This window comes from Quercus robur, chromosome 12, assembly GCF_932294415.1.
Source record: "Quercus robur chromosome 12, dhQueRobu3.1, whole genome shotgun sequence".
NCBI classification, from domain to species: domain Eukaryota; kingdom Viridiplantae; phylum Streptophyta; class Magnoliopsida; order Fagales; family Fagaceae; genus Quercus; species Quercus robur.
Genome location: NC_065545.1, coordinates 593,054 through 609,590, shown reverse-complemented (window position 1 = coordinate 609,590; position 16,537 = coordinate 593,054). Strand labels below are relative to the sequence as shown.

At 35.4% G+C, this 16,537-nt stretch overlaps 3 protein-coding genes across 3 annotated transcripts; 2 read left to right on the top strand and 1 right to left on the bottom strand.

Moving 5' to 3' along the window:
• The first annotated feature begins 364 nt into the window (after positions 1 to 364).
• LOC126709492 (uncharacterized) lies at positions 365 to 2,863 on the top strand. The gene is made up of 3 exons (XM_050409748.1): positions 365 to 1,491; positions 1,586 to 1,778; positions 2,062 to 2,863. Exons 1-3 carry the CDS (start codon positions 1,036 to 1,038, stop codon positions 2,583 to 2,585), a joined length of 1,173 nt encoding a protein of 390 aa, XP_050265705.1. The 5' UTR covers positions 365 to 1,035; the 3' UTR covers positions 2,586 to 2,863.
• An 8,768-nt stretch (positions 2,864 to 11,631) lies between these two features.
• LOC126709493 (protein ELC-like) lies at positions 11,632 to 12,747 on the top strand. Its single transcript, XM_050409749.1, has one exon. The coding sequence runs from the start codon at positions 11,728 to 11,730 to the stop codon at positions 12,718 to 12,720; it is 993 nt and encodes a 330-aa protein (XP_050265706.1). The 5' UTR covers positions 11,632 to 11,727; the 3' UTR covers positions 12,721 to 12,747.
• Positions 12,748 to 14,489: 1,742 nt separating this feature from the next.
• LOC126710144 (uncharacterized) lies at positions 14,490 to 15,383 on the bottom strand. Its single transcript, XM_050410526.1, has one exon. It carries the CDS (start codon positions 15,381 to 15,383, stop codon positions 14,490 to 14,492), a length of 894 nt encoding a protein of 297 aa, XP_050266483.1.
• Between the last annotated feature and the right edge of the window lie 1,154 nt (positions 15,384 to 16,537).

Sequence of the window (16,537 nt, the reverse complement as noted above, 5' to 3'; positions counted from 1 at the left end):
ATAAGGCCATTCGCGTCAAATAAGTACTATAATGTGAAACTAACTTTAGTCATGTCTCACGAGTTGGTTTTTTTTTTTTTAACGTAACTTTTAAAAGTCTCCGTATCACGAGATTGGAGCCAGGGGTAAGGTAAAGGGCATTTTACGACATTTAACACCTCCATCACTCTCTAGCTCTTATCGTCAAAAAAAAAAAAAAAAAAAAAAACCCATAACGTGGCGTCGTGTGAGAAGGACCACCGAGTTCATTCCTCTACACAAATTCTTGTCGCAGCTACGAAACGCGCTGCCACGTAGGATGACACGTGTAAACATCTGCCATGTCAGCAATATCCTTTCCCCTTAAATTGCCCATGTCTTCCACTAAACTCTGATTGTTATCGCAACCTCACACTCACGCAGACACAAAAGCCCAAACCACGCACAATTCAAACGTTCACTCTCTTTCTCTCTAACACACTCACACTCACTTACTCGGTCTTGTCACCGGTGATAATATCGCCGTAAAACTGATTTTTAGCCGGGAAAAATGGCGGTTCCGGCGAGCGGTGGTTTTCCTAATTTCCAAAGTGAAAACGTGACGTTCTCGAGCCGTTGCGTATTTCGTGAAAACTAGCCTTTATTTTCTGAAAGCCCTAAGCAAAAGCAACTTTTATCTTTTTCTTTATATTTGTAGTTAGCAGAGTTTGGAAGTTATTCCACGCTTTGCCTTGCAAATTAGAGGCAATATAGTTGTACTATATAATATAGAGTAGTATTAATTGGTTTTAGCATTGCTTAAGCGTCTCGAATTTTGGTTATAAAAGAGCTTTGAATTTTGGCCAAGTCATCGATTTCTTCGTCCACAAAATTTTGAAATCCATGAGTGGAGAATCGAGATAGATCGTCTTTGATGATATATTAGTAGTGGTGGTTAGAAATTGAATTAGGTTGGAAGTTAAGGTTTAGGTAGGCTCTGTGGAAAAGGACGAAATGGTAAATTGAAGGTTGGAGGTGGAGTTGAGAATTTTCTCGTGATTTTTGATCACGCTGATCATGCCTTTATCAATGAAGATCCAGCCGGTCGATTTTAACACGCCGGAAGAGACGATGAGGTTCGACTCAGTGAAGCCGATGGCGAAGTCTCGGCTGAAGAGGTTTTTTGATTTCCAGTTCCCGAACGTTCTGAGGAATTCCACGGCGGCGCCGGAGAAGGTAGTGGCCGAGGAGCCGCATTTTCTGAAGGACGGCTTTAATGGCTCGGTTGTGGTGGCGCCGGTGGTGGCCACTGAGTTTGAGCCGAGTTCGGTGTGCTTGGACAGTATGGTACAGAACTTCATCGAGGAGAACAATAACAACAACAACAACGAGAAGCAATCCGGTGCGGTCAGGTGTGGCCGTAACCGCTGCAACTGCTTTAACCGGAACTGTATTGATAGCAGTTCGGAAGATGAATGGGACTCTTTCGGCGATTCTAACTATTCTTCCACTGAAGCTTGTGAAATTCTCAAGGTCGAAACAACAAAACTTTAACGAAAATATTCAAAATAATTCTAGTTTTTTTCTTAGAAAGTGTAATTGAAAATATGGTTCTATTTGTGCGCAGGGATTGGTGCCGTGTGCGAGTGTGTGCGAGAGGAATTTGCTAGCGGACACGTCGAAGATCGTAGAGAAGAACAAGATCTGTAAGAGTAAAGATGAGGATTGCAGGAAAGTTGTCACTGATGGATTGTTGGCTCTTGGATACGACGCTTCAATTTGTAAATCCCGCTGGGAAAAATGTTCCTCCTATCCTGCGGGTAATTCTTTTTCCTTCAATTTTCTTCCTTACGCTTTGAAACTACGTTTTCCTTTTGTTTCTTGTTTGGCAACCGAGAAATTTTCGGAATAGAAGAGAAAAACAAGGAAAAATGATTAGGTTAGGTTTGTTTTAGGTGCGTATCTCTGTTTGTTATCTGAGAAAAAAAATAAGCGAAACAAAAGGAAATAAAATACAATTAGTTGTTTCTGTCTGGTTGTTGAGAAAAATATGGAACTTATTATAAGTGATATACTAATTTGAAGAAATTGTAATGGTAACAGGGGAATATGAATACATAGACGTGATAATCGAGGGCGAGAGATATCTGATCGACATCGATTTCAGATCAGAATTCGAAATTGCTAGACCAACCAAGAGCTACAAAACGATCGTCCAGGCTCTTCCGTACATCTTCGTAGGAAAGTCCGATCGTCTGCGCCGAATCATAGCGATCGCATCGGAGGCAGCAAAGCAGAGCCTGAAAAAGAAAAATTTGCACATTCCTCCGTGGAGGAAAGCCGAGTATGTCAATTCCAAATGGCTCTCTCCACACGCGCGGTCTCAGCACGTGAATGAACAGCCTCTCCACGTCAACGAGTTCAAACTGAGTCAGGCGGTGGAGGAGACTGAATTAGGTGAGGGCGGCGAGAACGTTTTTGCTTTGAGCGAAGGCTCCGAAGAAGAAGGGGAAGCGAAAGCGAAAGAGTGGAAGCCGCCGGAGATAAAGCCTAAGCCTAAAAATTCACTGAGTCATGGGGTGAGAATCGTGACCGGTTTGGCTTCGGTCATTGAAGACTCGCCTTGAAATTTTGATTTTTAATATTTTTTTTGTTGGTTTTGTTTTGATTACTAAAGAGATTTACTAATATGGAACTCCGTAATTCGATCCCTTGCTTGTTTTTTATGCAAGGGTCGGATATTAGTATATTACTAATACCAATAAACAGAATTGCTAAAAAAAAGGAATATAGTTTAGAGAAATATCATAATTTTTGTTCTTGATTTGTAGTTTCTATTTGTAATGGACTAATTGTGTAACTGTATTCTGATTTGAATGGAATCCATAAGTTTCAAGTTTGTGTATATTTTTGTCTCCTTTAATTTTCTGGAGAAGGAAAGGATCAATGAATATGAACGAACAATCAAATCAAAGGGAATTGTGAAAAGGTGAAATTTCGTACTTTCATATTTTTGTGCAAGGTGTAAATAATTTTTTTATCTGATTATTGATTTTATATTCTTTTCTTGAAGGAGTAGAGAACAGACTCGTGCAATCTCGAGCGCCGTGAGAGGTGGGCTAAGCGAAGTTTAATTAAATTAGTTTTTAATTCATGCCCTCTAATCTTCTCTGGGTCTTTGATTATTTATTGGGTAGAAATCATACCTCTGATTGATTATTTGGTGGGTAATTACTTATGTTCTTGAAATTTATTAGTAGATTAAGTTTGGTTTCTCAAATCTTTTGAATTCTGATTAAAATGTTTAGATTTGGTCTCTAATTAGAGTTTAATCTTTTTAATAATAATGCTATTTTTGTGTTATTTTATGTTTGTAGGTCGAATAAAAAGTAATTTTCAGTAGTTCTATTATGGTTCTTTTAATTTTTTTTTCTTCAATTTATAGCGTTTGTTTTGATTTTGGCCTCTTCAATATCTTGTTAGGTTGATTTTAGATCCTCAAATACGTTGTTGATTCAATTTGGCTTTAAAAAAATGGGGTGTCAGGTTTTATTAGTCACATTGGAGGAATTAAATTGATATATTTTTTTTATTAAAAAACTTTAAACTAAATTTTAAATTTGAGGGACTAAAAATTAACTTGTACCAGATTTTAATGAAAAGAAAGAGAGGATAATTTATCCTTATTTTATTATGTGAAATCGTGTGTGTGTGAATCATTCATTCTCTACCGAATTGGGTTTCGCTGCTGGATAATTTTCAGATGGCTGGGAATCCCTCTTTTTCCTATTAATTACAGAGGATTTGGGGTTTGGCATTGGCAGTAATGGAAAGTGCTGCAATCAATTTTTGGTCACTGGCCAATAAGAGCAATGCTATGCCGAAGTGTGGACTAGGTCCTGGACCGGTGGATCTAATCTGTTTTTGTACGTTATGGTCAATGTTGGTGGTCACTGGCAAATAAGATCATGACATGTTAGCTCTGTACTAAGAGTTGGTGAGAATAATAAGTAGAAAATCTTATCGGTGGTTTAGATAAAAAGAAGCGAAAGTTAAAAGGATCTGTCCGTTGGTTTTCTCTCGAATGCTTTGAAGTTTGTTTTAAGTGGAGTACATTGGAGAACGGGAATGCATTTTGCGTGCAGTACAAGAATAGTACTAGTTATTTACTTATTTTAATAGGTTATGGTTTGTACCTATTTTTAGAACAATTTTTTATTTAATGGGAATTGAGAACAAGATTTGTTTGTACTTTATTGTGATTTTATCCATTTATTATCCATTAGAGATTTTTGAGAACAAGGTTAGTTTATACTTTATTGTGAATTTATCCATTGAAAATAAAATCATTTTATCTATAGTAAAAATTCATTAATGAGTGAAGAATAAAAAAGAATAAGTCTACTAAGTAACTCGTGAATATATATATATATATATTTTTTTTTGAAAAACAAATAAACTAAATTTATTCAACAAAATAATGAAATAAAACTTGAATATGTAGTTTTGTTTGGTTATAAACTCGAATTCGATTTGTGTTCAAAATAAGATTAAATACTTAGTTCGGCTCAATTTGTTTATAATTCTAGCTCAATCTTTCAATTTTGTTTTTCTAATGTCAATAAATTATTAGAAAAAGTAATTAGTTTCATAAAAAAATTTATATAAGGTTAACCTATTACATCAATAACTTTTAAATTTCAATTTTAACATTTAACAAGTTTACAAATATAAAAATAAAAATTCGACCAAGTTTATAGAATTATGTTACAAAAGTAAGTTCCTCCTTTGTGAACATGAACACATTTGAACAACAGTGCCACCTACTACCTAGAGATAAGTTAGTTTTTATTCAAGTGACAAGATAAGTCTTACAAAGGCCCATTTTCAATTTAGAAATGAAATAGCACTGAGTACTGACTCATGACCACCGAAAGTGAAAATGTTTCATTGGCAGCAACGGTGGCATTTTCCCAGAGGTGGAGCTTGGGACTCAAAATTTAATCTGCTTAGTGGGTCACATAGAGAATGCCGTTGCTCTTGAAATTTAGAAATTGTTGTAACTTTGTTTTGTTCAAATCCATTACTCCTCACCTGCGCTGCACCCACATAATTCTTATTATTTGTTGCTAGCATGCATCACATTTGTCGTTTATGGGCGTCGTACTATAACGGGCCCACATTGTATCTTGGAAATTGCAATTTAGATGCTTTTGCTATGTTTTTATTGTATTACTTTATGTTTCTCTTGTTGAAGTACAGTTTTTTTTTTTTTTTTTTTTTTTAGTCACATTACAATCATTGCATTTTGCAATATTTATTAATGATTTTTGGAAACAGATAATATTTTATAATCATGGTAGCTTTTCCTATCCATTTACTTTAATTACTCTCTAAATTAAACCCAGTGGTCATCATCTTTATGATATTATATTAGGAAAGACGTTAAGCTTCAAGGAAGCATGAGATTGACGTATTACTTTTTGAATGGGACGCCTACCTACTTTAATTAACTCTCTTTCTCTAGGTGGCTTTTTCTGCGGTATAGTTAATTAAAGTATTAATCTTGCGTATATGATTTGGATATACAAATATTTGCCGAGTTTACAAGGTAAACATGATTCTTTCTTAATTTGGAGCAATTGCGTGAAGAGGCTTCTTAATTTTTAGAGTTTATCCAAACCTTGCACCCCAGAAAAACAAATTGTGAGAGTGAGACTTTGTCTATGACTCTGAGTAACACACGTGGATAATTTTTTTTTTTTGTTTTACTTGCACACCTTTTCGAATAAAGAGTTTTAGGCAGCGTCTTCTTTTGGTCGCTTCACATGCTCGCAGCAAATACTTGACTGACTTGTTAAGCAGTCTCTTATTTCCCAATGCATATAATACTTTTAAGGCACATTAATAAAGAATCGAGATTAAATGCGTATATTCTATATCCCAATTGAAGTTTCATGCATTGGTTCATTTTGGTTTCCCATATTTATATACACACACTAGAATGTTATCGAGTAAGTGGTGACAAAAGTTCCACACCAAATGTAACTTAAATCAAATTTCTAGATCATTGGAAACCAAAAAAAAAAAAAAAAAAAAAAAATTCTAGATCAGTTTATAATGCAAGTAATGTTCAGATGAATAGAGAGTATAAGACAACCGAATCTCTTTTCTAAAGTTAATTCATGGAACTTAATTTGGTTGTCTCTGACTCTCTGCACTCCCTGCCCTATACAAGTCTATGAAATGTGTTTAATTAAAAAGTTTTTCATGTGTAGAGTCACATGTTCCATAAGATATAAAATAGGAATAAAAAAGTTTTACCAAGTCAGTTAACTATAACACTGTATAAGTATAAAGCTTGTTATGAAGCATGTGTTAAAATTTATGGTGGCTTTTTCTAAAGTAGTCAGCTTTTAACTTAGTGGACTGCTCAATTGCCATTGGGATTCTGTTGTCTCGGAAGGCCAAGCCATTATGCCTGTTGCAGATGCCAATGATTTTGTCCTAAAGTAATTACATTTAACATTATAAAGTAAATAGAAAAATTTAAAGCATTCCAATGTAATGTTAAATGTTTCCATATTAATATCTCTTCTGGGTTGGCTAAAGGTCAAAAATACAAGGCAAGAAAAAGTGCCATATTATCATCAATGTACTGATTTCCAGGGGGAAAAAAATTTAGTGTCAATGAATGAAATCTGGTTTTTGGTGACTATATGAATTGAATCAGAACTTCAATGTCTTAAATATTTATGTCAACAAACACCAAAGAAATCTGGTGCTAGGGGTTGAGTCGCGTTTTTCTTTGTAGAAGCTTCCCAAATTAAAAATTCCTTAATACACAAGTTTGGGTTGGATTGGGTAAAGCTGGCCCAAAACAGTAAAATTTGGGTTTTTTGCTTCACAAAGGAGGTTAATTCTTAAACAGCTTTTTCTTTGTTTTCCCAAAAGTTTAGATTTGGACTATTTTTTGCCTGGCTAAAAAAGAAGTTAAAGCAAAAGTTTATGGTAACAAGTTTGTATGGACTAAGTAATCACCTATTCAAGATTGGAGTTATTAGAGTACACTTGGCCCAAGAGTCCAAGGTTCAACGCATAGTTATCCTGATTCAGTTTATCAGTATACTGAATTAACCTTATAGTAGTACACACCATGACGACACTAATATTATACTATTGTACTTCCAAGTTACCATTGTTGTTAACTTTGTCCTATTCAATGTTGCTATATTAAAGGCATCCTACGTAAAATTCTATACACAATAATATATGTACTTCAACCCAGGGGTTGGTCAAGTTGGTTAGGCTCTTGGTCTTAAGGTGTTTGTATTGGGCTCGATTGGGCGTACTCTCCAGTTTGAGTCTTGCTACCTGCACTTTGAAAGAATTTCCTAGACCAGCGCTTTACCCCTTTGTGTACTCACTCAGCGCGAACAGTAATTAATTTCTGATTAAAAGCCTTAAGAATATACTCTGCGAGAGCAAAAAAAATAAAAATACTCTCTTACCCTTCCAAGGGTCGTGGGTGAATGTAACAATACCAAGTTAATGTTATGGGTCCAGTCATGGAATTACTAATCACACTGTGTATTGTTTGATTGGAACAAGACCCTGACGATCCAGTAGCAGAGGGACCAATTATAGCAGTCGAAATACTAATATTACTAATGTATCTAAGAATCTTAGAAACAAAGAAGAGGAAGGAAAAATGGGATTCTCTCCTGTGAATTGTGACTTTCAATGCCTTATTTTATTTTTTAATGTTTTTCTTTTATTTCTTTCTCCGTCGGTGCATAGGACACGAGAGTTTCGTTTCATGTCTGATGATCCAAACACATGACCTATTGTACCTTGAATGACCATGCATGTCCTATCACAAATATTTTTGGGACCACATTTAACGTATGGTCAGATGGTTATGTCTTAACACTGCGAGAGGTTGAGGACTTGTCAGAAGTGGATTCCTTTTGAATTGAGAAAAAGTTTCTGTGCTTCTTTTTTTTTTTTTTTTGTGGTCACTGTTAATTTATCGTTTTGATGAAGTGGATCTGTTCAATCTTCTGTGGCTGATGCCAATTTTTATCAAAGTGTAACTGAAATCTATCCATGATATCATGCCTATCTCACTATCTTGCATAATCCGACACTACTCTACGCATAGGTCTGGTTTGAAATGTGGTACAAATTATTCTGTGCATTCGGGTGTATTACATTTACACCTTACTTTAGCATAAAGGTAAGTTCTATATGTAAATTTTATACGTGCCTTCATATAAGAGAAAGGTATAATTGACTGAATATATGAAATAATTTTAGAATAAATTCTCATAGATAGATCTGCTCAAATCGAGTTTGTCATGCATAATAATTAACTAGAAAATGTATTATGTTATTCATTTGGTTGATTTAAATACAAATAGGGTTTGGACTTGAGGTGGTTATAAACACAGCATTAGAAGCAAATTATAAAATTTCCATAATAGGATCTTGATCAATCGTAGTTTCTGTTTGGATCATCGTTCTCGCATGACCGGGTTTTGGATCTTACTCAATTGAGATCTCCATCTTGCATAGGGAATAGAAACTTCAGTCTTTAATCCTCGTTACAACCATTCATATTATAAAGTACAAAAGCCAAAATTAAGTAAATTAGTCATGAAATTAGCCAACACTAAAAATCCTAATATGGTTCATTTTAGGAAATGCTTGAAGGGATGTGATTTTGAATCCAATGACTTTTTTAAACTAGGTTTTGTTGCTAGATCTATTCAGTTAGTCAAGCTAAGAAAATGCATAGAAAATTTTTACTTCTCGATTAGTTGATTCCATTTGTTAAGGAACAAGCTCGGGTATTTCAATCGTGTAATCCCTCAACTCTCGGGAAGTTGGGCCCATTACCGAGTTAGTGGGCCTTCCCCTTTAGACAAATGTAGGCCCAATGGGCCTTCCCTGGTAGGCCCTTCCTGGGAGTCAAAGGAGATGGGTTGCCCCTGTAAATTAGCATTGTGAGCTGAGCACTCACTTGGCTGGCTGAGTGGGCCAATAGGCCCTTTCATCCTAGTTTTGGGCCTGGCCTTAGTCGGACCCCATGCCTTTGCCAAACTCTTGACGAAAAAGGGGTAAAAGAGCATAAAACAAAGATACATAATTATTTTCCGTTTCTGCTATATATATATATATTGTATGAAATTAGAAGGTTTGGCAAACAAAGACAATACATGTTCATATTGAGCTGATGGCTGTGTAAAAAGAACACATGCCCTACCGACACAAAACTTGTTAAGTAATATATATTCTATAGCCGTAAATAATGAAATTGTGGTTGTGATTGCCAAAAATTTAAGCATTAAATTCAAATAGAGAAGGGTTTACTAAAAAGTATTGGTCACGACTCACCTACAACAAAAGAATATTATGCCTTAAAAAAAGGAACGGCATACCATCTCTTCAACATGCTAAAAGTCCAAGGAAGATGCTCCAACAAGAAGAAAAATAAAACGATCATTGCAGTGGAGAACTTGAAACTCTCTTTTGCTTGTTAGGCAAAACTGCAAAAGTTTGGTCTGCAATATTTTTAAAGAAGCAAAGAATCAACCCCCTTGACCCAAAGAGACATGCAACATTACCTACCCTCCCTTTATTACTACTCTTTCTTTCTACTTCTATTTTAATTTTTCTTTCTAGTATTTTATATTTTTTCTGAAGGCAGTTCACACTTTACAAATCAAATAAAGATTTGAGCTCTCGGTATACTATAAAGTCAGATCAAGCATTTTGCTTTAAAGGAAATTAACTCTTTTGCTTGAAAATAATGGAGCCGCGACCAAAGCTGATTAAAAAAAAAAAAAAAAAAAATTTAATAACTTAAAAATTATTCTAACATCAATATAAGAACCTTTGAATCTCTTTCTCAAAAAAAAAAAAAAAACAAAAAAACAAAAGAACCTTTGAATCTGAGGAATTACAAAGAAATCTAGCATTTGCATTTCAGCATTTGCCATTTGTTTGGTTGAGTGTAAGATTCATAAGAATCGAAGGATGAATTTTGATTTAAAAATCCATGGGATTTTGGGCCTGCTTATATGTTAGACCATTATGCACAAGTCTATCAAAGCAAGGGCCATGCTTTAAGAATCCATAAAATGATCATTTTATTTGGACCTGTATCTGCTTTGTTACTTGCGATACCAGTTGGTCTAAATCCATGTTCCATGCCAACTTTCTTTTGGGCTGAATACTTGCTCCACCATCCATTGCATCTAATTTTTAATGATATTTGGAGGCCCATTCCACATTTTGGGCCTACCGTACTGTTATTGTATTTCTAATTTGTAGTTTCTACTTTACTTTACTACTAGCCTGTTATTCTGACTTCTCCATATATAGGCCCTGTCTATACAGTACTAAACATTTTACACCCGGACCTGGCAGGAGGAGGTGGGCTGATATGAAATGAGAATGGACAATGGATTTCGAGATATGCAAGATCTTTAGGCATAAAATCCGGTCGCATGGCAGAATTATGGGCTGTAAAGGATGGGCTTATTCTAGCAACCACACGTTGGATTAACTCTTTGTGTGTGAAACAAGATGCTGAGCTTATTGTTTAATTGTTTACCAACAATTTCATAGAATCTTATGATGCGTCTTTGCTCAATGACTGCCAGATCCTATTGAGGAAATTCCACTAATCGACAGTCCAACACATCTTCAGGGAGGTGAATTAGTGTGGTGATGAACTGGCTTTGATAGCCCACCGCTTATGATGGAGAATTTGTTAACTTTTGATAAAGCTGAGCTTTCTTATAACAGATTTATTTGTATCTAATCTATTTTTATTGTTGTTTACTAACAAAAAAAGATAAACATTTTACACCAGATTCTCTATAAAAAAATAAAAATAAAAAAAGCAAAACGTTTTACACCAATATACAAATATCTTGTCACTATTCCTACATAAATGAACTAGCATGCAAGTGTTTTGATTTTTTATGTTGACACGAGGGTTCGAGTGAACAAAAATACTATGATATTATTATTCTCTCTGAAAACTCTTACAAATAAGGCTGACCTTACTATGGATCTCAATCTGCCAAAGTATTCATATGTTCATTGATATGCTTCCAAGCGATAGTTTTTAATTAGTGCACCATTTTGGTTGGACTATGTCAGAGCTACTCAACAACCGGAGCAGGCAAGGCTACAGTGATGTTATGTCCCAAGTCAAGTCTAGATGAAAACGCTTTGCCAAGTCATATACTTTTTTTAGTCTACAAAATGCTAGTAAGGAAGGAATCATTAAAAGGCTCACCAAATTTCAACCCACATGCTTAGAATATTCTCCATTCTGCACCGCCCATTACCATAACTAGCTATTGTAATAAATCCTTTTCATGAATTATAGAAAAATAGTATTAAAAATTAAAAAGAAGATGCAGCAAGAAACTTCTAAAAATATTGAATTTTATGAATTTTTAACGCGGTCGCAATGACGTTGAATGGGAGAGGAAGCAGGAAACCTCCTCAGGTCACCAAAGTACTTGGCTTCCAAGCAACTAAAAACCTGTTGATCACTTTCAATAATTGACTCCAACCTTATGGTCTTTTTATATTGTTATAAATTTAGATAAGAACAAGAATTGGTCTTTTTTCTACGTAGTGATCGCATATGAGATCACAAAAGATTTAAGCTAACATTGTGGCTTGATAACACCAAAATTTCATCTTTGGCCATCCAAAGTTCTCTCTCTCTCTCTCTCTCTCAAAATGGTAATACCATCTTCAATCCAATTCATTGATTCTGCACTTTCTTGCACCACCTCACATGCTCTATCATATTCAGACCCTGAACAAAAATGGATCATCCAAAAGCACCTGACTTCACTACTTCAAGATTATCCCACTCTCAACCCTTCAATTGATACCTTCAATCACAATGATGGCACCACTGTGAACCTTCTAAATGCAAATGGCTATCTTTTTGTGTCCCATTCCTCACCTCCGATAGCAATCACCATCTGGCTTCATGAAAATTATCCTTACATGGCTCCTGTAGTTTTTGTGACACCAAACCCCACGTCCAAAATTCATCCAAACCATCCATTTGTGGACCCTTCTGGTGCCACCAAATCTGCATACCTCCTAACCTGGCAACATCCAAAGTGCAACCTCACTGGCCTCGTGCACAACCTTGTCAAACTCTTCGCAATTGACCATCCCTTGTTCTGTGCTTCACCTAGTTCTAGCTTCACCCATCCGTCTGTTGTATCAAAAATGGAGGCTCTAGACAGAGTCACTGGTGCCATTCACTATGACATAGTGGCCTTAACAGCCAAGAATGAGGAAGAAATAGAGGAGCTATCAAATTTGCAAGCTGTAATGAACAAGAGGGTTGATATTGCTAGAAGTATATTTTTTGAGCTTGACCATGAAAGATCGACCTTGAAAGGAAAAGTGAAGGAGTTGACTGAGGAAGCTGATGTGCTAATGAACTGGTTGAGAGTTCATGAACCAAAAGCTGCTGTTGTCACAGCTGATGGAGAGGATGATGATATTGATGATGCATTTGAAGCTGTTGGCAAGGTGTCCAACTTGATGCTTGATTCCTTGGCTGCTGATGGGGCAATAGAGGACTTGATATATGCATTGGATAAGGCAGTTGAACTAGGTGTGGTGTCTTTTGATGTATATATTAAGCAAGTGAGAAAATTGGCTAGAGACCAATTCTTTCACAGATGCAACATTTATGCAAGTGACTAATAAAAGGTTTCCGACATAATTCATTGACATGTTGAGTTGTTGACTCTATAACTTGTCTAATCGGACATTACTATATTTTGCCTTTTTAATTCTCTACCTAGTCTTTAAATGTGAAGTATACTTTAACCAAAGGCTAAATGTTGGATTCAAAGCTTAAGCAATCACAAAATGTGGAATTCGACGACCTTGCAATCCCATAGAAAGACATCACGAATTCACGATTCCCTGAGAAAAATGAGTTGTGAAGATGGAAATAAAGATATCAAATTTCTACCAAGATAACTTAGATGTTGTAATCAATGACAACCCTAATGAACCTACAAAAAGGATAAAGGCTTGGCAGAAATTACTTGTTTTACATGACTAAGTTATATATATGTATATATATATATGTTCTAATGGTCAATTCATATTAGATCTAGTTACTTTTAAAAAAAATAAATAAATGAAATTGAGAGAATGATGCAATAATAAGAATAAGAAATCAGAGGACTACACTGTTAATTAAGAAATTTAAAAGGCCAATCATATGACCCCAAAAGGGTAAGCATTGTTTGGACTCTAGAGGACGAGCTCTTTTGCAGAAAGAAGGGTAATAACAATATAAGCACATGCTTGATAAAAGAAAAGAATGAAAAAAGAAAAAAAAAAGTTTTAGTTGTGAGTAATTATTCTAAATCCAAATTAAAAAAAAAAAAAAAAATCTCAAATTCGTGTATCTAATTCTTTTGGAGTATAGCTTAAAAGTAACTAATGCCTCACCTCTTATTATTGGAGCTTGTAACTTGATTTCTCCTTGAAATGAGGCATAGAATGAAATTATTTATCCTTATCCTAGAAATATTAAGCATGTATTGGTTGGCAACTTCGAAGTTTAAAGATGAATATTTATGTTCTATTGTAATCTAGTTGAGTGTCTATTTGTATACTTATATTAACTTGACTGAAAGTCGGATAAGGCAAGTAGGCAACTAATATAAAAAATAACAAGAAAAGGGTAAAATATGTTGTGATGAAGAATTATTGAAGATGAATAGGTACAACCCTTTAACAAAAAAAAATAAAATAAAATAAGAAGGCACAACTGTACAACAACTAACAAATAACTATAACTCCCACGGGCCCAATTTGAAATTTGCTGCAACTGGACAGACCTGGCCCATTGGATCGAGCAATATTGAAGGTGTTCAATTAGGCCTGCTTAATGGAATAAATGGGGCACATACTAACTAATCAAGTGTGGCAGATTAAGACAAAACTAAGTTTATTGAATCAATCCTCTAATGAAGAGAGTATTTGTCTAATTGACTACTTCTGCAATTCCTTGACATTTTATTTATTAATTAATTTTGTGATGAATGTTATTCACATCTTTAAAACAACAATGATACTGACATTGGCCTAGGACTAAGTCCTAAAAATACGTAGGATATGTGAAATACTACATATAAATATATAGATATTTTTTAATTTCAGATTATATGTTTCAAAAGGCAATCATCTCTAGTTCTCCTTCCTAATTTGTCCTTTTAGCGTGACGACTCAACCCAATCGTCATAAATTGAATTTTGTTGATTTTTATAATTAATATAAATTACTGTAAAGTTTAAATCCAATCCAACCCAATTCATATACAGATCTCAGTTTATATTTGGTGGATTTTTTTTTAATCCACAAAATAAGGAATGAAGGCATCATTTGATCATAACTGCAATCACCCAAATTGGCCTGTCAACGTTTTTTTTTTTAGGAAGACACGTAACATACTTTTATTCAGATAAGCCTACTAAATCGGCTTGAAGTACATCATGAAAACGTGAAGGAATATCCTCCATCCAAACTAACAAATCCGGAATGCCAGCGGCATGTCTAGCCAGATTATGAGCTAAACCATTACAATCCCTCTTAACATGAGAGTAATGTAATTCTTCAAAATGTATAGATAAATATTTGGCCTCCTCAATGAGCAATCCCATTGGTGTTAGCATCCTTCCTCCCCCCATTAACCCTTTGATAACAGACAAAGAGTCACCCTCAAGTACTACCCTTTTCACCCCCACGTCCAAAGCAAAAAACAGAGCCCATGCCGCAGCCGTTGCCTCAACATCCTCACTGCCTAGCTCCTGGTGGACCGGTTTTGAGCATGAGGCAATAATAGAGCCCTGGTGATCTCTTATAACGACTCCAATGCCAGACTTCTTTTCACGTTTGAAGACGGCGCCATCGAAATTTATTTTGAAAAGCTCCGATGGTGGTGGCCTCCAAAGAGTTATGGTATTGCGGTTCTGCTGCACTGGAGTAGTCACAGGAAGTTGCCAAGCATGATATTCAGCTAGCCAAGACTTTGATATCTGAGGGATTTGGTGAAGTGAGTCCGCCGGTTGGTTGAGACGAACCCGATTCCGCTGGTTCCAGATTGTCCAAGCCGTTACATCGAAGACCTCTGTTTGATGATTGTTTACAATTAACCACGACAGCAGCTCCTTGAAGGTCATGAACTGAACATCACACCTGAAATTCCAAAACTCCAAGCCCAACCACACCATATCAAGTTCTGGGCAGGACCACATAGCATGCAATGAATCTTCATCATGGCCGTGACATCTGATACAGACGGAGTCCGTTGTAATAGTTCGACGGAATAGTGCCTTCTTTGTCGGCATAGCTTCACGGCATGCACGCCAAAGCAGTGTCTTCACCTTGGGGGGAACTCGGAGTGTAATTGGCCTGTCAACGTAGTTAAGTAATTCTTCATATAATACTTTTCTCAAAAAGTTAATGTCAAACGTCTTGTGCGTGTGAGAGAGAGGGAGAGAGACTACAATACCATTTTTATGTCAATCGAGTCGTGTGATTTGTGTGTCAAAATTTAAAATCCTTGATGATGTCCTTATTCTTGAGGGGGACTCGGACTTGGTTTGTAGGCATGTGCACAATAGGGTGGGAATTGGACAAAGGCTTTGGGATTGAGACTTAAAATCTACCGGCCAGAAAGAATTCATACGTACCCTTTGTCCCTTTCTTCGTCCCTGTGCCACTAAATATTTTATTATGCTTTACCTTTAAAGGAAGTCTATATCCTGTAGAAGGAAAACGTATTTTAATGACAAATACCAAAAGGTACGTAAAGGAGTAACTGAAGCATTTCATTTCACCAACTGTCTTCATTTTTATATATATATATTTTTTAGTAGGACGTTTTTATATTCTTTGTGTTAAATGTCATAGGAGTAGTTCTTTATGATGTTTACTTGGTCTAAAGACTAAATAAATATCTACAAAGGTCTAATGTAACTTGCTCACAAGTCACATCTAGTGCCTCTCCAACATCTTTGTCAACCCGATTACTTGCTTTGTGGAAAATATATCTTTAATCAATTTCGTCGATGCCTCCACAAGATGGAATCATATCGAGAATGTGATGAATTACCTCCACAAAAGCACTTTTCTCAACTTGCAAGGCATTTATTATGGAAAAAAAAGGTTCACCGGTTCTCAAACTTATTATGCCGCGGTTGAAAAAAATATCCATGAAAATATATATATATATATATATCCATGTATTATTTTAACTTTTTAAATATGTTAGGTGATTTATTTATATATATTTTTATAGGCAAAGTTTAGTGAAAATTTAATTAGATTCTACAATTAAAGTTCAATTTTGTGTCATGTGTCTTAAATTATTTATTTTTAGAGAGTTATATTTTTTAATTTTGAAGTCAAATGTGGGACCACATTATAAATGTCCATCTAAGTGAATTATTGCATACAAAAACCAAAGAGTTTAGAATTAATGAATATAAAAAAATGGACA